Below are 21,063 nucleotides of genomic sequence, written 5' to 3'. Positions count from 1 at the left end.
ATCAAATATTTAAAATCTATCAAGAATCAGACAACATGGATACAATAATTTTAATAAACTTCATTAAGAGAAACTTTAAGCCATTTGTATACCATCTTAAAAGTTAAATTTATGTTTAACTTAATTAAACAAAATTTAGTTATAAAATAAAAATTATACCCACCTTTATTTATATTATAATTTAGGCTTAGAGTGGACGACGTGGACGTGGGATATCCATCAAATTGAAACTTAAAATAAGGAGCGATTAAATGGAGACCATGATATCAAACACGGTAGGTTATGTGTAGTGAAAAGATCCTTGGTTCAGTGGAACTTGTACTTTCAAGTGAGTGTTGTTTGTCGCCATAACCAGAAACAGAAAGTCCATTGCTTTTAGTTACTAAAAATAAATATATAAATTATTACTGTTACTTACGTTATTAATAGTAATATCATATCATGGTTAATATTATCATAAAGTTGTTAAATAATATGCTTAGTTAATTATATGTATAAATATGATTAAGTGACAAGTGATTCTAATACAACAGTATATTTAGATATTCCTTTTCCATAAAAGCCATTACTTTTAACATATTAAATAATATTAGTTCATTTATGTTTATGTTTTTATGCATAAGGAGCTTTTAATTTATCCAAAAAAAAACATTAAATATTTAAGCAATTTATTCAAAAGACTCTATAATTTTCTCACGTAAATGGTTAATAAATTTGAGTCATTAAAATATCTAACCATGATAAATTGATTGTGGTGGAGGAATTGAAGCCCAATTGTGCCCTTTTCAAGCTTCAAATTGTGGAGGAATGATTCATCTCATTATTAAATAGAGAAAGTCTTGAACGAGGCATGTCAGTAATGCACAAAGCTCCACTAGCATTAAAATTACACGGGACTGACTAAGCTGCTGCTTGCATCAAGTTGAAGAAAAGATGAAGAAACAAAGGAGGTGGGGTGATTGAAACGACAGGTATAAGCTTCCGATACAAGAAAATGAATGAATAAACAAGAATATTGAGAAAAAAATTACCACTATTGATTACACACAAACTATGCTAGGTACGGATCTCACTATTGACTTTTGTATACAAGCAACTCAGCATCATCACCAGCATGGTGATATAAAAATAGGGTATAAGCGATGTGAAACGAGAATAAAAGTTCGTCAGACTCGGTGTAATGGAGTCCCATTTCCTCCGGAATAACAACAAACCCTAAATTAAGCTGTGGCTGTACAGTGTTTTCCCATTGAGCTTTCATCGAATTCTACACGATTCAATGACCTCGCTAACAGTTTTATGAGTCTCTGGCGAAATCATGTTCAGAGATAGATGGAATTCCTGCAGATGAAGGCAAAATGCAGTCAGTGTATAATACTTTTCATTTAAGGGTTAAATATATTTTTAATTCCTGAACTTTGACACGAAATTGAAATTCTTCTTTGTTTGAAACTTTGATACATTTTGGTTTCAAACTTTAAAAATGAATGTAATCATTTTAACTCAATTACATTAAATTTTGTTTCATGTCAAACACATTCATTTCCCAACTAATATTGAAATGGAAATATATCAAACAGTGTAAGAAACTCACATGCTAGAATGAAACACACATGTGACATGTCCAAAAAAAAAATAACGCAATTAGGTTAAAAGGACTATATTCACTCATTTTAAAAATTTGGAGACCAAAAATGTATCAAAATTTTGAATTGGATCAAATTTTAATTTTCCGTCAAAGTTTACGGATTAAAAACATATTTAATCTTGACAGATTAAAAACATATTTAATCGTAACTTTAAAAGGCAAAGAAGAGATATAGATAGTAAGGCACATGAATAACAAAATGATTAAGGTGAACACCAGTTACCATATATTCCAAAAAAATTGTTTCTAACAAATAATATGTCTAGCAAGTTTCATATTTTCATCCCCGTGGTGCAAAACAATTATTCAAGAGCTACATACCACAAATCTGTCCAACACCGGTACAAGACTTGCTAAGTTGTGGTCTGGAAGATTGTCAGCAATTGCTGCACGGATGCTCTTACTGTATAACAAAAAAAAAGGTAAGTAAATTATAGGCCTTCAGATATGCAACAAAACAATTGAGAATTTATAAGAAAACAACCTTTCAGTGGAAAGAAATGCCAAAAGCAGCGCAGAATAAGCTTCCACAATCATTTTCTCGGCTTCTTTTTCACTTTGTAGAACAGCTGCCTCATCGTTCTGCATGAAACATAAGATTATTCAAGATAGCAAACAATATTCATGTATCCTCCACCGCTATACATTACAAAACTAAGACACGCCAACTTTTTCAAGTGCTTATAATATTCATCAGATGAACATTTCAATATCTAGGAAGCTTGATATCAATTCCCAGATGAACATTTGAATATCTAGGAAGTGTGAAACTAATTCCTAGTTGTTTTCCATAAGCACCACATTGCATTATCCACATCAGACAACAATCAAGTGAAGCATGATTCCAGCACCCAATTTTCTTTACCCGCTGCTTGATGGTATTTTTTGTAACTATTTCAGCTTGATGGTAAACAAAAAGTTTTTTATCACCTGATAATGCTGAACCATCACACATGATACAGTAAACAAGTTGAGAAGATTAGTAATAGACTCCCCAGTTAGAGGATACACCATTTGTAATTTCCATGATATTCCGAGCTCCTCATAATAAGCATTTACCAAAACATACAGAACAAAAATGCAACAAGTACAATAACTATCCCAAGAATTCTTCAGAAAATATTGAACATGCTACCCACCAGTTGTAAATGCTTATCTTCCCCATCTCCTTCACTTTCACCCAGGTTAGCCAAGAAAATGGAGCACAATAACTGAATAACATCCCTCCGAACCTCCTGACACAAGCCTGCCGAGGAAGGTAGCAGAACACTGGCTGCTGCAAGCCTTGATCTGCATAAAGCCACTAGCATGTTGTAAATTACATATAATTCAAGTTAAAGTTAGCATGTCGATCATTCATAAACAAACATATACATACATACATACACACATACATATATATATATATATATATATATATGAACATCAAACCTAATTAGTCCAACCATTGAATTAGAAATATTAATTTAATTGAGTTTACAAAAAATCACATAATTAAAAAACTAGTGAACACTTCACTCTTATGGTCAGTGTACTTTTGTTACATATGCTTAATTTATTTAAAATTTGGTATATATGATCAGTAATATGTTGGGTTAGTTTGGTTCAATTTAAAGCAAATATTTCTGAAGTAAGCAAATTATAAAAACAAAATCACCAATTTAATAAATATGATATGCTTCTTTAAAAGTAAAGCAGGAAGACGCTTAATTTTCAAATAAGCAGATATAGACAAACACATAAAAAAGCATAAATCTGATTATTTTATTAAAATAAACACTTCTACAATAAAATAAATTCACACATTATCGTACTATTTTTTAAATATGCAATTTGTAAAAAAAAATCACTTGTTTAATAAGTAGATATGATATGCTTCTAAAAAAATGCAGGAAGACACTTCCTAAATAAGCAGATTAGACAAACACGTAAAAAAGCATAAATCTGCTTATTTTATTAAAAAAAAAAACTTTTTTAAGAATAAATAGGCATAAACAAATTCACCCATTATCACACGATTCATCAATGCCGTTTGTTTAATTCAAATCGTATAAAAGGTTACTAAGTGAAACAAGGTGCCCAAGACTCTTTTTTGGAGTGAATGGATCCCTTCAATTGTTCGAAATAAAAATACACAAGGACAAAAACACTCAAAGAAGAAAACAGGTGAATCTGTTATTCATGTAGCTGTATTAGTTCATTACGAACAGCCATCTGGGAAGGTTTTCAAATTACCTGTTATGACCATCCTTCTCAACAAGATTTACAAGCAGGCCCAGAATAGCAACAAGGAAATCTAACTCGTGATCAGTCAGATGCCTATCAGATTGATGATCTTTGGTATTTCTGGCGGCATTTTCTTTTATCTGATCAAAGGACAAAGGCGAGCTGAAAGAAGGGAAATGATAGGCAATTAACATAGACATAGTCTCCAGTCCTCCATAGGTAGCAATTTGGTGGCAACCAACAGGATTGTCATTGGTCAAATTCATGAGCACCTAGAATGAGACGACATTAGTTAGTGAATAAATTGTAACTAACTTTGGCATGAGAAAAAACATGAATAACAAAAGAGGGCAGAGGGACACGCTATATCCTAGTTCTATAGATAGGTCCTACATTATCTATAAACAAAACAACAATTATATCCAGCAGACATTTCTCCAAACGATTAGTGTATAATAGTGACATAGAAAACTCAGGATTGTAACTATCCACTAAAAAGAATAACTGTCAAATGGTTTGACAGGCAAGCAAGTTCTCTACTTTCACTCAATTACTAAAACATGATGTGTTTGTCTAAAAGATACAAAGAACAAAACAAGATCAGATAAGAATACCTTTACAGCAGTAAGAAGGCAGTCAGTTAGAAGGCTGGAATCTTTTTCATCACCAACATCAGAGCTGGAACAATTGACGTCTCCATTACTTAATTCTTGTTGGCTAACAGCTGTGTGAGATTGACATTCAATTTCGAACTCTTTGCTTGCTACCACATGCTTTTTAGAATGTGACTTTTTTTGTTTTCCTGATAACAGATCCCACTTAGAAGGTGCAATGTCATCCTCATCAAATGCAAAGGGATCTTGGCTATCATCCAATATTACAACTGGGGTAGATTCCATAAAGCGAACATTCTTCCTGGAATTATTTTGAATCATGGACGTTTTACAGTACGAACTCTTTGATGCACCACTACAAGACCCAGACGTGGAAGAACTGACCCTCATCTTTAGCGAATAAGTATCAGTAGTTGAAGTGCTAGGAGTTTCAGAAATGGATAGCGAACTTTCCAACCGGTTACATGTCAATATTCGGCTGATCTGAGAGGCATTAGAACTCTTAACATAAGAGCCTCTCTCTGCTCCATGATACTCTCTATTGGAACCGCGTGACAAAGTCTCATTCTCTGCAAAATTCAAATGAAGAAGCATTTAGAAAATCAGAAGACTAACTTATTTCTACGCTAGTAAATCAAAGCCAATGTGTCTTCCAGTAGTTAGAATGGGAATCAAATTATTTTATCTCACGGAGGTACAGAACAATAAAAGATAAGGCACAACCATGAAGGTCATTCTACAGATTTACTACATCCTGAACAAAACTACATTTTCTCATAAAGTTTGCCTAATGAAAAAATTCATAATATGAGAAAGGAGTGCAGGAGTATAGACAGAGCAAATTCTGCGTCAAAGTCCACACATGATCATCAGTATAGATCAAGGCGTCAACTTAAACATTTTGCCATATGAGTCTAAAGTTCAAATTCAACTAGAAGAGTGGACTATAAGCGTAGTAAGAAAGCTAAAAAACTAGCAACCCCTACTCTGATGCTCAATTCTCTTTTGAATTAAAGCAATAATTTCCTATCATATAAAGACAAAAAAAAAAAATTAATCAAAGGTTTGATGAGATGAGATCTTATATGTTAAATCCTTATAGTAACTCTGCAAAGCTCAATAATAAAGCAAATCACATTTCTTACTGATAGAAACTAAACTACAAAACAATGGAGAATAGCCTCTTATGATTCAAGAAAAGAAACTGTTAAAAAAAAGATTAATCTAGAGTAATGGAAATACGCAGAACCTCTAGATATGGTCCATTCCCCTTTTTCCCCTCGATCCATGTCTACTACGCAGTGACCTTCCCTTTTATGTTTTATTTATATTATTCCCTTTCAAATTCTCATTCTCCCCAACAGATTTTCGACCTCACATTATTCCTTGTAATCTCAGCATTCAGTTATGCTCCATATTTAACATTAATAATCCATTTATTTACTATCATGTCCTCTTCATCCATGTCAGATTGTGTTAACTTTCTATTTCCTGCCCCTTTCCAAATGTCATGCCTCAATAATGGAGGCCTATCAATACCCGGAACTTCATAAAAAAAACAGAACAAGAGACAATAGTTTTCTCCTAAAAGGGGGGAACAGTTCAAGAAATAGATCCTAAAGGATAAGAGCATGAACAAAGGTTATTAAATGGTTTGGCTAATTTCTGCTTAAAACTCCAACCAAATAATAACAATCTAGTACCTTTATAGTCTCTGAGCTGATCCAATTCAGAACAATGACTGGCCATAGAGAACAGGTCGTCGGACTTGTTATCATTGGATGTAGCAGAGGCACACCGCCGTAAACATAGATCTACATGTAAGAAGATTTTTGGCAGGGATGAGAGGGAGAGAGAGGAAAAACTTAGAACCACCATAATCAAAGCAAACCAACACGATTGCTGAAAATAAAATAACTAATAAGGAACAGGTAGAAAAAGCATCAGGTTACCCATTTGAATGATCATTACCTGAGAGGACCTTTATGACAGCTATGATCAGCTCAGTAAAAGAAATTGGGGGACCCCGAGGACTCAATTTTCTTTTCATTTCAAGCAAATGACTCTACAGCGAAAGAGAATGTTAAGATTAAATTATTGATAAACTAACATGTTCACTGAACTAGGAATGCAACAAGCCATGCATAATAACACAATGTAGATATCGATAAAAAAATAAACAAACATGTTTTTAATTAAACACGCAAATAACACATGTCAACCTGATTGTCATTGCTTAGGAAAGTAGCATTTTCCATTATCTTCAAGCACTTGAGAAGTAAGGTTAGGCTCTTGATACGTTTGTCATTTCTTGAACCTTTGGTAGAAAGAGAACTATCCTTCATCCAGTTCTGAAAGAGAAATCCAGAGTTTTCATGTAATTGCTACCATAATTCTTTGGGGAAGCAAATATAGGTGCATTTGATTATAATTCAGTTAGAAGTAATGTTTAAAGAATTGATTTTCGAAAGCATTAAGGTTAAAAAAAAATGTTTAAGAATATTTTCTAAGTGAATTTAGAGCAAATGATGTTTTTATATAAAAATATGAAATCGCTCCATAATTGAATCCCACAACAAGAACCTATTTAACAGAAAAGTAAATAATTTCTTTTCGTCAAAACCAATTTCATTCACAGCAGAATTAATTGGACTTCTAAAATGTTACCAAAATACTCCTATTGCTATACAATATGTTTTACCAAAAAAATGTGATTTAGAGAGCTTTCCAAAGAGGCTAATAAATGAAACGGTTATTAACAGCAAAATAAATATCTCATATAAGATCAAGAAAATACTGTTTGACTGACTCTGTCAGTTTCTTTTAGTCAAAGTCATGTCTACTAAAAATATGGTAAAGCATGTATATGAACTAACATACAAGCTCACACCTCCAAATCTGAATGACAATCCATGGTGACTTCAAAGACCGCATCCAGTCCTCCATGCTCCCTTAATTTTTCCTTGAAATTTCCACCAGTCTTCCGTACAGCGCCTGAGGTTTCTGAATATAAAAAATATATAAAAATACTCAGAATATGTTTCAATATAAAGGTTCCACAAAAGAATATATATATATGCACACACCCACACTCAACAGGACCACAGGAGCATTACAAAGCTGATTGAAGTGAGCTCTTGATCAACTAGAGGCCGCATAAACTGCTTACAGGAATTATAACTTGTAGAGAAAGAATACCGCATAAATCATAATTTACAAGTGAAAACTGTAAAATCTTGAAAAAATTGGGATAGAAATCCACATAAGACAAATACCACTAAAATGCAAATGAGAATATATCACCATCCTAGAATGTGTATATAAAAAACCAAATTCCATCAAGTTAAGCACCACTGTGCTGAGAACTAATTAATTTTATCGTGTATTTCAGAATCAGGATGGCACCTTCAGAAACTGGGAAGAAATAAAATGAACAAGACAGGTAGGTATATAAAGTAGATATCAATGCATGCACCTTCAGAAATTGGGAAGAAATAAAATGAACAAGACAGGTATATAAAGTAGATATCAATGCATCCTAAACACTAAATACCCGTATACATAAACAAATTTCATTATCTATAATTATTTTTGTGCATAAAATAATGGCATTGAAATTGAAAAGAACCTAATATCATAATAGAATGAAAAGAACTTCAGCCAATAATACAAACTGTGGACACGAATGTTCTTTACATACCATCAAGAGAAATTGCAGACAAACAAGCCTTCTCCATTGTCAGCAATGCTAACCACTTCGGGCATAATTCCGGTCTCTCCACCCCATTGTCAATCTGACATGCTTTTAGCTGTTTGCAATTTACTAGAATTTCTTGTACTCTGGAAAAAACTTCAGAAGAACTAGAATCCAATCTTCCCGTTGTATTTTTTAGCATGTCATCATTCTGACGCAATGATAAAAGTTTATAGCCAAATTTTGGTGTTTTGTCTTTAATGGCTGTGGTGACAATTGGTCTTAAAAACTTGATTAGAAATTGAATACAACCAGGTGATTCAAGGAGGTGATCATCTTGGCCCTGAAACAAAAAGGTATTGAGTAAAATAAGCAACAGTAATGCTCGTATCACTCATAGCTTCTTTCATTACTCAAAATCCAATATCTGCATTTCCATAGACAAAAGAAGACTTACATCACTGGTCAAAATGTACAAAAGGGTTGCAGCTGCAAGATTGCTGGGAGAATCATCAAGACTGAGACCCAAAATGGCATTGGTTATTGTCTTTGCCATCCTATAAAGCATAAAAATCAGGGTTCATCAGCTAAACATTCATACAGGAAGTATATTTCTAATATAAAAGTGAGTTCAATCCATGCACTCAGTTTGAAGTTCCGTCTAAATGAACATTTATGGACATACAAAGAGCATTTCAGTTAGTCACCAAACACCCCATTAGTCCTCCAAAGGTTTTGGAACCAAATTAGTCATTTAAAAATTATATTTCAAAGATCTAAAATGTCAGCACGTGTTCATCACTGTGGAAGACAAAAGTTGTGACACATGATAGGAATAAATCTTCAAAGGACTGAGCGATTACCAAAAAAAAAAAGACATTTTTGAGAAACTAAGTTTTGACAAAAAAAAAAATAACATTTTGATGAACTGATTCGACAACTAAAATTTTCGAGGACCTGATTGAGAATATTTTTCGAGAAAATACTACTCTGCCTCACTCACTGACAATTACATAGCAATTGAGGCAATTATAACAACAATATTATGAATCTTTAGAATCTCATTAACCTTGATATGGAGGATTCTACAGCACTACTATTACTGTATCAAATACCAAGAAAGGCACCCACATCGGGTGGCCAGAGTGAGAAGTAAACTTAGGGTTCAGCACATCCGGGTTGGGTTGGGTTCGACCACAGAAGAAAGCACTGGCAAAGGAGGATCAATACATCGGGCCGTGATTAATATCACAAGCTAAAAGGGGCCCAGGATTACCTCGTAAACAAATAAACGGCAACACAGTCCATTAAGTGAAATAAACAAGCGCAATCCTTGAAAATGGTAAAATATCTAATCTCCCTTCAACTCGCATTCCCACTTAAAGAGTAGCCAAAGATCTCACGATCAAATCTACCTTAACAGCAATGTTAATACCAAAAGCAAAAACTGAAAAAAAACATCAACCCTTTCAATTCTTCATCTCAGGTAGAAGTAAATAAGCAATAATTAGTCAAATCCACACAAAATTTACAGCTCCTGACTCGTCCCCAACATTCGAAGCGCCAACAAATTCAAAAACCCCACACATCCACGAACCTAAAACCAGCCCCTCACTCCTCCCGTTCCAAATTTAAAATTTTAAAACAAAACCAACAAAACTTTAAAAAAAAAAGAGAGAGAGAGAGAGAAAAATTAATAAATTGAATAAACACACACACTCTAAGAACAAGTGCAAGGCAAAAAGACCCATTTCAGATTCGCAAGAAAGAATAAAGTTGGAGAGAAATTGACACACCCTTGAGTCCTGAGAAGCCTTCTCTGGTGCGTAGTGGAGCAAATTGTCAACAGCGAAACCAAACTCGACCTTCTGATCCGCAGAGGTTGTCCCTTGCGGAGGCCATCGAGGGCGAAATTGACCTCGTCGACGTGCTCCATCATCTCACCGAACTCCTGCGCCTCCATGAGCGTGGACGTCGCCGGAATCCCCTCAGCCCCCGCCGAGCGTTTTTCCGCCCCTCGCCGCGCCCGCTTGGACTCCCTCTCCGGGCACAAATCGTCGATCTCCGAATCGAAGAGGGGCCAATGCTGCGACGAGGAGTCCTGCGAAGAGAAAGCGAAGGCGCAGAGAGGGTCGCCGGTCTCCTGCGAGAAGGGCTCCGAAACGTCGTCGTTGAGCGAGGAGGATCCCGAGCACGTTCCCGAGAGGGGTCTGTTGCGGCGTCCGTAGGTGCGCACGATCATCTTTGGCTGAGATCGGCGGCGGGTGGTGGGTGCTGGTGACGGCTAAACGGAGGAAAAAGGGTGGAACATTTGGTGACTAGAAAAAGGGCTTTTTCGGAATTCCAAGAATTAGGTGAGAAGTTGAGCTGGGTCAGTTCAAGAACTGGAACAATAACAAAGAAGAAGGAGAATTGGATTGAATGGAATTGAATCGATGAACAAGTGTTACGTTGTGTTGAGATGGGTGAATTTGAATTTTTCTTGTTATCAAATTCCGTGCGATTTTGAATCGATGGGTCAGTGGTTTATTTTATCCGATGAGAGAACAAACAAAACCCTTTGCTCAACATCTACGGAGGACAATTTCGGTATTTTCAAAACTTCGGACATCGTTTTCTCACGTGGAGTGGAGTAATGAAAAAAAAAATCTATTTCTTATTAATTTTCAAATCTTTTTTCAATTAATAGTTTAAGAATTAATCTAATAAAAATATTTCTCAAATATCTTAAATTAATTTTTATCTTTATTTAGTTTTTAGTTTTTTAACCACACATTTATTTAAATTCGTACTCATTTAAGTCTGGATTCTATATTTGGAAAGGAAAATTTCTCAAATTAATAGTTTTATAATTTTATTTTAAAAAAAAAACACATAAAGTTATTTGACGACTATTTTCGATTTATTCATTCAACCATTTTGTAAGATATTACTAAGGGTAAATACCGTATCTTAACTTGAGTTAAATCAATATAGATAAAGAGAATTTTTCAACTCATTCACATTAGTATCACCTTGATAATATTTTTTAATAATTTAAAGATAACATTGTGTTGATAATTTCGTACCGATCAATTACTTATATTTTATATTCTGTTATTTTTATATATTGAGAGAGAATATATGAATAAAATAACAAGTTTGTCATGTAACATATTTTTTATATCTATCATATCACTTATATTTTCACAGTCCTTATAAATTTTCAACAATACTCATAATATTTTAGAGTGTAATTATATAACTTATAATATTTCATGTTTTATTATGATTATTAAAATTTTATAAATTTACATCCCAATTAGTATTATAAAACTTTTAAGAACTCAAATAAATATTTACGATATATTTTCGGTTTACCCGACTCTTTTGTTTTATCTTTTAAATATGTATTTTATTTCTTTCGTTTAACTCAATTTTTCTTTCTCAAACTTAAATTTGTTCTTACTCTTTTCCTACCCATGTTATTAGCATTAGTTAATGGTTTAATGTTTTTATCTTTTGTAATTATTCTTGACAGAGAAGTTAGTTTGATACTTAAATTCTAAATACAATTCTTTAACTGTATTTATGATATATTTCAATATTTCAATTAACAACTAAAATAGTGGTATTTTATATTTATATTCAGTGTTCGGAATAATTCATTTTTTACATCATATATACTTTTTTTTTTACATCAGAGAGTAAAGGACAGATCTTAGATGACGACACAATTCCGATTCTTTTATTTCTATTGTTGTTGGTTTATGCACTGTATATTTAAAGTTAGGTCTCGTTATGGTGAGAATTTATAGGTTCACATGCACAAAGCATATTAAAAATTTAAAAAAAAGTAAAAGAAATCGTTTTCTTATGATTGTGTAGTAAGACAAAATAAGAGAAAATAAAAACTTGTATTGAATGGTATATTTAAAAATGACACTAATCTTTATAAAAAAATATTATATAAATATAAATATATATATATATATATATATATATATATATATATAAGTATAAGGCATGTGATTAGTTGAATTTGAGAATACTTTTTAAACGTGTGAAACTCTAATAAGAGATTTATTTTTAATTATGACAAACTTTATTTATACTTGATAAAAAAATTCAGTATTAACTACACGAATAGATAATTCAGAATTACATCATATTATAAGAGGTATTAGTATTATAGATAGAAATTTTTATAATCAATATGAATCAGAGATGACATTAAAACTTTAAATCATTATAACATGTATAAAATATGGGTAAAAGTTTAGCTTATGTTAATATTTACATGGTTATTATCATAATTATATAGAAAATGCAAAATTTGTATAAAAAAAATTAATTCAATCTCTAATCATCGGAGATTTTAGTTGTCACTCCTCTAAATTTTGTTTTTATATATATACAAATTTGTATATAAATGAAAATATTATTTTTTATTTTAGTATATTTGACATACTTATAAATAAAAGGATAAATGATGTTTTTCGTTATTATATTATTTTTGTAGGAAAATTTCAAATAGGTCCATTTATTTTAATAGGTCTCAAATTGTTTTTAATTTTAAGAAATTTGATGCAATCAGACTCTTTTTGTTAGTACGCAATGTTAGATGTGTATCCTATGTTGGTTTTTTATTTTTTTAATTTACAAAAAAAATGTCATGTGTCAAGTTAGTGTGACGCCCCGACTACTATACTAAATAATTATTATTTGATAAAAAGATATGGAATCAATTTTTTTTTTTTACGATTATCCTTGAGAGAACATTAATAATAACATAACTTCATATTCATATATGTAGTTTGCATCTATGTAATTGTTCATGAAATATTACAAAAATATATATTTGTTAATATTAAGAGTCCTACATCAGAATAGAAGATTTTCTATATTTTTAACATCTCCTAAAGATATTAATAGAAATTATCCATGAGTCAATCTTCAGAGGATCCACCAATAATATCCCGAACAACTCTCACTGAGCAGGTTCCTCTTCTGCTCATGCAACAGGTACATATGAAAGAAAAATATGAAAGGAGTGAGGTCTTTATAAGCCTTAAATATCAATCTTAATAAACTCAACAAACAATGCAGACACCGGGGGCCTAGATTTGGACCTACAACCACAAAACTTAATCTTGTTTTACCAGACATATGGATCCATATTTCACTTCTGATGATCCAATCTGAACATCAAAAGTTACTTTGGGAAGTGATTAGGTAGTTGAGTATTTCTCATAAAACATTGGTACAATCATAATTATTTCTTTCTCGAGAATATTAGCCATTCATCGGTTCACAAAAGAGATATATACTCACTACCTAACCTTGGCGATGCCGAGCAGGTATCGGATAGTCCCAAGTTTGGCCTATGAATATCCTAGTCCAGGGCGCTATTCTGAACTATCCAGATATTCACCTACTTGGTAAAACTTCCTTAGACCCCACCATGGTCCCTGCCTTTCATCCCGCAGTGTACCAAACTGTGACTTCCCAAATACAAACACTTTGACACTGGTTTAATCTTAACTTATTGAAACCAAACTTAACTCTTACTTAACTGACATACTCTTGGATATTTTCAAAGGTCATTAAATGTGATGACTATCAATTCATGTCATTGTATAAACAATATACAAAGAATATAAAACAACGATAAAATGGATATGCAATTTTCTTCTATCCAAGCTCACTAAATAAAATAATATTTGCTTTCACTTCACATTTATTTTTATTTTTAATTATAAAATAATGATAAAATAAGAATCAAAGCAAGAACTTTAAGTAAATAATTAGATAAGGATTAGAACATTATAATTAAATATAAAAATATAAATTAAACGGGACCAGTGCATAACTTGAGATATATTAATTGAAATAAATAAACAGGACCAGTGCATAACTGGAGATAAAAATAAAATAAATAAATAGGACCAGTGCGTAACTAGAGGTAAATAAAATAAAATAAATAAATAGGACCAGTGCGTAACTGGAGGTAAATAAAATAAAATAAATAAATAAATAGGACCAGTGCGTAACTGGAGGCAAATAAAATAAAGTAAATAAATAGGACCAGTGCGTAACTGGAGGTAAATAAAATAAAATAATTAAATAGGACCAGTGCGTAACTGGAGGTAAATAAAATAAAGTAAATAAATAGGACCAGTGCGTAACTGGAGATAAATAAAATAAAATAAATAAATAGATAGGACCAGTGCGTAACTGGAGGTAAATAAAATAAATAAATAGGACCAGTGCGTAACTGGAGGTAAATAAAATAAGATAAATAAATAGGACCAGTGCGTAACTAGAGGTAAATAAAATAAATAAATAGGACCAGCGCGTTACTAAAGATTAAATAAAATAAATAAACAGGATCAATACATATTTGGAGATTAAATAAAATAAATATAAGAGGATAATAAATGAAAATAAGTTAAATGAAAGTAAATAGAATAATATATGAGTCAAAATAAATAAAAGATTAATATAAAACCCATGAGCTTATCAAGATTAATATATAAAAGCTTAACCTCACTCCCCTTTTACCTTGTTGATTGAAGGGCACAATAATATTTGAAGAGGATTAGGATCTCTTTGAATCTTTGCTCTAAACTTTCTTATCCTATTTTTCTCTTTCCCTCTCTACTTTCTCTTTCTCTTTCTCTTTCTTCTTTCTCTTTCTCTCTCTTCTTTCTCTCTCTCCTTCCTTTATCTTTCTCTTTTTCTTTCTCCTTCTTTCTCCTTTCTCTTTCACTTTCCCGTAACTTCATTTCATTTGTGTATATATATATAAGCCAAGCCACCATGCATGTGCTAAAGTCATCATTAGTGTCATTAATTAAGAGATAATGTTTATCTCTTCTTATCCTTTTTTTTTTCTTCTTTCTTATCTTTTCTCATGTTCTTCTTATCTTCTTCTTCTTCTTTTTTTTTCTCCTTATCTACTTATCTCTTTTGAAGTTTTTTTTTTTTTAATACACACACCTATTTAATAATATTTTAATTAATATATTTTTACCTAATATATTTTTTTAAATATATATATTTTTTATTAGTTTTGTTTTTTTTCTTGTTGTTATTTTCAATAAGTAAAAACATGATAAAATATATTTTTTACTTTTTAAAGTACATTATAATAATATATGAAACATTAGTAAAAACATAAGATTTTCTAATTGCTTTATTTAAATAAATAATACAGTTTATTAAAAAAAAGGATGTTACATTTCTCCCCTCCTTTTAGGAATTTCGTCCCCGAAATTCACGTGGTTGCAAAAAGATGGGGATACATCTCTCTCATATTACTTTCTAATTCCCAAGTTGCATCACCCTCATCTTGTTGACTCCACAATACCTTTACCAAAGATATGTCCTTTCCTCGAAGTTGTTTAATCCTTCGATCTCCAATCCTTACAGGAAGCACATCATAAGTAAGGTTTTCTCGTATTTGTACTATATCAGGTTCTATCACATGAAAAGGGTCATGAATATATTTACGAAGTTGAGACACATGAAAAACATTATGAAGTTTTGAAAGGTTTGGAGGTAAAGCAATTTGATATGCGACAGAACCAATTCTTTTAAGGATTTGATAAGGACCTATGAATTTAGGTGTAAGTTTTATAGATTTGAGAGCTCTACCAACCCCAGTTACAGGTGTAACTTTCAAGAAAACATGATCTCCTTCTTCAAACTCAAGGGGTTTCCTTCGTTTATCATAGTAACTTTTCTGCCTATCTTGAGAAGTTTTCATCTTTTCCCTGATCATTTTAATCTTCTCGTTGCTTGTTGAATTACCTCTGGACCCAAAACTAAGGAATTTCCATTCTCATACCAACACAACGGGGTTCTACACCTTCTCCCATATAGAGCCTCATATGGAGCCATTCCTATGCTTGAGTGGAAACTGTTGTTATAAGTGAACTCTATAAGTGGTAGAAATTTCTCCCAACTTTCAGTTTGTTCTAAAACACAGGCTCTCAACAAGTCTTCTAAAGATTGGATAGTCCTTTCTGATTGTCCATCAGTTTGAGGGTGATAAGCTGAACTGAGCCTAACTTTTGTTCCCAAGGCTTTTTGTAAGCTATCCCAAAATCTAGATGTGAAACGAGGGTCTCTATCAGAAATTATACTAGAAGGTACTCCATGCAGCTTGATAATTTCTTTTATGTACAAATGAGCTAACTTTTCTAAGGAAAATCTAATGTTAATAGGTAGAAAGTGAGCAGATTTTGTTAACCTATCCACAATGACCCAAATTGCATTATGACCTGACACAGTCTTTGGTAAACCTGTCACAAAATCCATGGATATGCTTTCCCATTTCCATTCTGGGACATCTAAGGATTGTAGTTCCCCATAAGGCTTTCTATGTTCAACTTTTGTTTTCTGACACACTAGACAACGTGCAACAAACTCCACCACTTCTTTCTTCATCCCAGACCACCAAAACATTTTCTTTAAGTCTTGATACATCTTTGTAGTACCCGGATGAATACTTAAGCTACTCTTATGAGCTTCCTCCATTATCAACTTTCTCAACTCTTCTTTTGCAGGTATGCAAATTCTATCTCTAAACTTGATGATTCCATTTGAATCTTTGTGGAATTCAGATTCCTTTTCTTCAACTTCTGCTATCAATTTTTCTTGCAAAAATTGATCTCTTTCTTGAGCTCTCTTTATTTCTTCTAAGAATTCACTTGATATTTTTAACATTCCTAAGTATATGCTATTGGGTCTAAGTTTTACAGCTAAGTTCAAGTCTCTGAATGATTCTATCAAATCCAATTCTTTCACCATCATCATGGATGCATGTATAGACTTTCGACTTAAAGCATCAGCAACAACATTTGCTTTCCCAGGGTGATATTGCAGCTCAAAGTCATAATCCTTAAGAAATTTCATCCATCTACGTTGTCTCATATTTAGTTCTTTCTGATCAAAAAGGTACTTCAAACTTTTATGGTCACTAAAAACTTCAAACCTTGCTCCATACAAGTAATGTCTCCATATTTTCAATGCAAACACCACTGCAGCTAATTCCAAATCATGTGTAGGATAATTAAGCTCATGTTGCTTGAGTTGCCGTGAAGCATAAGCTGCAACTTTTCTTTCTTGCATCAACACACATCCTAATCCTTGTCCACATGCATCACAATATACCTCAAAATTTTTTGTAGGATCAGGAAGGATTAAAACAGGTGCAGATGTTAATTTTTTCTTCAACTCTTGAAAACTAAACTCACATGCTTCATTCCATTCGAAAGGTTGTCCCTTACGTGTTAACTTAGTCAAAGGCAATGCTAATTTAGAAAATCCTTCAATGAATTTTCTATAGTAGCCTGCTAATCCTAAGAAACTACGTATTTTTGTGATATTCTTTGGTTGTTCCCAAAGCAATACCGCTTGAACCTTTGAGGGGTCAACTGCAATGCCATTTTGTGATATCACATGACCCAAAAATTGAACTTCTCTCAACCAGAATTCACACTTTGACCATTTTCCATACAATTGTCTTTCTCTTAGAATTTGTAACACAATCCTCAAATGTCTCTCATGTTCTTCATGATTTTTGGAATAAATTAAAATGTCGTCAATGAAAACAACCACAAATTTATCCAAAAATTCATGAAAAATATGGTTTATATAATCCATAAAAATGGCAGGAGCATTGGTCACACCAAAAGGCATTACCAAGTACTCATAATGACCGTATCTTGTCCTAAATGCTATCTTTTGAATATCTTCCGCCTTGACTCGAATCTGATGATAGCCAGATTTTAAGTCAATTTTGGAATATACCACAGCTCCTCTCAATTGATCCATCAAATCATCAATCCTTGGTAGGGGGTATTTGTTCTTAATGGTGATTTTGTTAAGCTGACGATAATCCACACACAACCTCATCGTGCCATCCTTTTTCTTGACTAACAATACTGGCGCACCCCAGGGAGAAACACTAGGTCTGATGAATTGTTTATCCAATAACTCTTCTATTTGTTTTTTCAACTCTGCTAACTCTAGAGGTGACATCCTATAAGGGGCTATAGACACAGGTCTTGATCCTGGTACCAAGTCTATAGTGAATTCTATTTCTCTTTGTGGAGGTAACCCAGGGACATCCTCAGGGAAAACATCAAGATACTCACAAACAACAGGAAACTTATTAATGTTTGGAATTTCCTTGACTTTTAAAGAAGTTAAGATCATGTATACTTGAGATCCTTTTGGGATTTCATTGTGGTTGGTAGTACTCTCTTTTAATTCTTTTGAGTCAAAAACTTCATCTATGTGTGATTCAAAAATTAAAGTCTTATCGTGACAGTTTAGGAGAACATGGTTGGAAGATAACCAGTCCATTCCAAGAACAATATCCAAATGAGACAAGGGTAGACATATAAGATTTACAGAAAATTTTCTATTCCCTATAGAAATATGACAATTTGTGCATGCAAGTGAAGTGGTGACTGGAACATTGGTAGGTGTAGACACAGTTAAATCATATGGCAATAAAGAGACATGTAACTTTATATGTTTGACACATTCATGTGATATGAAAGAATGAGTAGCACCTGAATCATATAGTACATTAACGAGGTGACCATTTATGATGCATTTACCTTGGATTAAATCTTCAGATTGAACAGCTTCAGTACCATTCATCGTGAAGACTCTCCCAGTTGTCTTTGGTCTTCCAAGTTGATTCTTTCCTCTGTTGATGCTTCCTCCACTTCCTTGCTCCTTAATTAACTCTTTGCATTCATTACGATAATGACCCAACTTCCCACAATTGAAGCAAGTTATAGTCCTAGTGGCGCAGTTTCTTGACAGATGAGTTCCTCCACAGTGGAAACATTTGATAGGGTGGGTTGCGCCTGAATTATTGGCAGTAGAGGAATGTCTTTGTCCTGAAGAATTCCACGAAGTATGAGATGGACGTTGGTAGGGTTTCTTATTATTAAAATCATTTCTTTTGTGCCTCAAAGGCCCTCCTTGCGTCCATTGAGTTTGTCTTGCCTTAGTATCATCCTCATAAATCCTACAACGATTTACAAGAGTGGGAAAAGAAGAAATCTCTAAATAACCAACTGCTTGTTTAATATCAGGTCTCAGTCCACTTTCAAACTTGGAACAACGGGAACGTTCATCAACTCTATCATGAAAGTAAGGACAAAACTTTGACAACTCGTCAAACTTTGCTGCATATTCTCCTACAGACATGATTCCTTGACGAAGATTAAGGAATTCAACTTCTTTCCTCCTTCGAAGATCCTCTGGAAAATATTTTTCCAGAAACTTTTGTTTGAAGGTTTCCCAAGTAATTTGTCTCCCTTCATCCTCCAATTGTTGTTTTGTAAATCTCCACCAGTTTTCAGCTTCTTCAATGAGCATAAATGTAGCAAATGTGACTCTATTTGCATCTGCACACGTCATTGCGATGAAAATTTTCTCAATTTCTGCTATCCATGATTGAGCACCTTCAGGATTAAATCCCCCTTTAAATTTTTGTGGATTATTTCTGCGAAAAGTTTCTAATCCTTGATTTTCCATGGGTTCAACATTTTGTTTTTGGCTCATATTTTCCAGGACAATTGTCATTCTTTCCAACAACTCATTGGTAATGTTTGGTCCGTTATCCATCTTTTCCTGAAAGAATGAACAATTTCCTTAGTTTTCTTTAGATTTTTTTTTAACTATTGTTAAAACTTATCCTTACTACAAGTATTAATTGTTGTTATTACATACTTTTATTAGTCTACTTATCTTGCATTTCTCTTTTACAAGAAAAATGTAAGAACAAACAACTTGCACCTTTACTTACTAGTAGAGACTACAAACATGGAAGACCCCATACCCAAGGTCTTGACAGAAGGAACTGCTCTGATACCACTCAATGTGACGCCCCGACTACTATACTAAATAATTATTATTTGATAAAAAGATATGGAATCAATTTTTTTTTTACGATTATCCTTGAGAGAACATTAATAATAACATAACTTCATATTCATATATGTAGTTTGCATCTATGTAATTGTTCATGAAATATTACAAAAATATATATTTGTTAATATTAAGAGTCCTACATCAGAATAGAAGATTTTCTATATTTTTAACATCTCCTAAAGATATTAATAGAAATTATCCATGAGTCAATCTTCAGAGGATCCACCAATAATATCCCGAACAACTCTCACTGAGCAGGTTCCTCTTCTGCTCATGCAACAGGTACATATGAAAGAAAAATATGAAAGGAGTGAGGTCTTTATAAGCCTTAAATATCAATCTTAATAAACTCAACAAACAATGCAGACACCGGGGGCCTAGATTTGGACCTACAACCACAAAACTTAATCTTGTTTTACCAGACATATGGATCCATATTTCACTTCTGATGATCCAATCTGAACATCAAAAGTTACTTTGGGAAGTGATTAGGTAGTTGAGTATTTCTCATAAAACATTGGTACAATCATAATTATTTCTTTCTCGAGAATATTAGCCATTCATCGGTTCACAAAAGAGATATATACTCACTACCTAACCTTGGCGATGCCGAGCAGGTATCGGATAGTCCCAAGTTTGGCCTATGAATATCCTAGTCCAGGGCGCTATTCTGAACTATCCAGATATTCACCTACTTGGTAAAACTTCCTTAGACCCCACCATGGTCCCTGCCTTTCATCCCGCAGTGTACCAAACTGTGACTTCCCAAATACAAACACTTTGACACTGGTTTAATCTTAACTTATTGAAACCAAACTTAACTCTTACTTAACTGACATACTCTTGGATATTTTCAAAGGTCATTAAATGTGATGACTATCAATTCATGTCATTGTATAAACAATATACAAAGAATATAAAACAACGATAAAATGGAT

The 21,063-nt window shown here is 32.9% G+C and overlaps 1 protein-coding gene across 2 annotated transcripts; it reads right to left on the bottom strand.

The window, feature by feature from the left end:
- Window positions 1–853: 853 nt before the first annotated feature.
- On the bottom strand, window positions 854–10,725 carry LOC114177977. Of its 2 annotated transcripts, none has more exons than XM_028063609.1 (13): window positions 9,979–10,725; window positions 8,640–8,739; window positions 8,189–8,525; window positions 7,379–7,491; window positions 6,711–6,839; window positions 6,460–6,553; window positions 6,192–6,302; window positions 4,489–5,057; window positions 3,884–4,146; window positions 2,788–2,938; window positions 2,133–2,230; window positions 1,970–2,051; window positions 854–1,341 (listed from the first exon to the last, which is right to left on the bottom strand). In XM_028063609.1, the coding sequence occupies exons 1-13, from the start codon at window positions 10,422–10,424 to the stop codon at window positions 1,258–1,260; spliced, it is 2,577 nt and encodes an 858-aa protein (XP_027919410.1). In that variant the 5' UTR covers window positions 10,425–10,725; the 3' UTR covers window positions 854–1,257. The 2 variants fall into 2 exon arrangements, with proteins under 2 accessions (XP_027919410.1, XP_027919411.1); XM_028063610.1 differs by lacking the exon at window positions 9,979–10,725 and adding an exon at window positions 9,252–9,480.
- Window positions 10,726–21,063: the final 10,338 nt, after the last annotated feature.

The sequence above is a fragment of the Vigna unguiculata genome, chromosome 3 (genome assembly GCF_004118075.2).
Source record: "Vigna unguiculata cultivar IT97K-499-35 chromosome 3, ASM411807v1, whole genome shotgun sequence".
In the NCBI taxonomy this organism is placed as follows: domain Eukaryota; kingdom Viridiplantae; phylum Streptophyta; class Magnoliopsida; order Fabales; family Fabaceae; genus Vigna; species Vigna unguiculata.
The sequence above is the reverse complement of the archived record's forward strand: the minus strand, read 5'-3'. Positions and strand labels throughout refer to the sequence as shown.

Coding starts and splice junctions, on each gene's coding strand:
- LOC114177977 (XM_028063609.1), bottom strand. CDS start 10,424: ATGATCGTGCGCACCTACGGACGCCGCAACAGACCCCTCTCGGGAACG. Junction 7,492..8,188: donor GTCTGCAATTTCTCTTGATG/GTATGTAAAGAA, acceptor TTTTATATTCAG/AAACCTCAGGCGCTGTACGG. Junction 4,147..4,488: donor GCCTTCTTACTGCTGTAAAG/GTATTCTTATCT, acceptor GTCTCATTCTAG/GTGCTCATGAATTTGACCAA.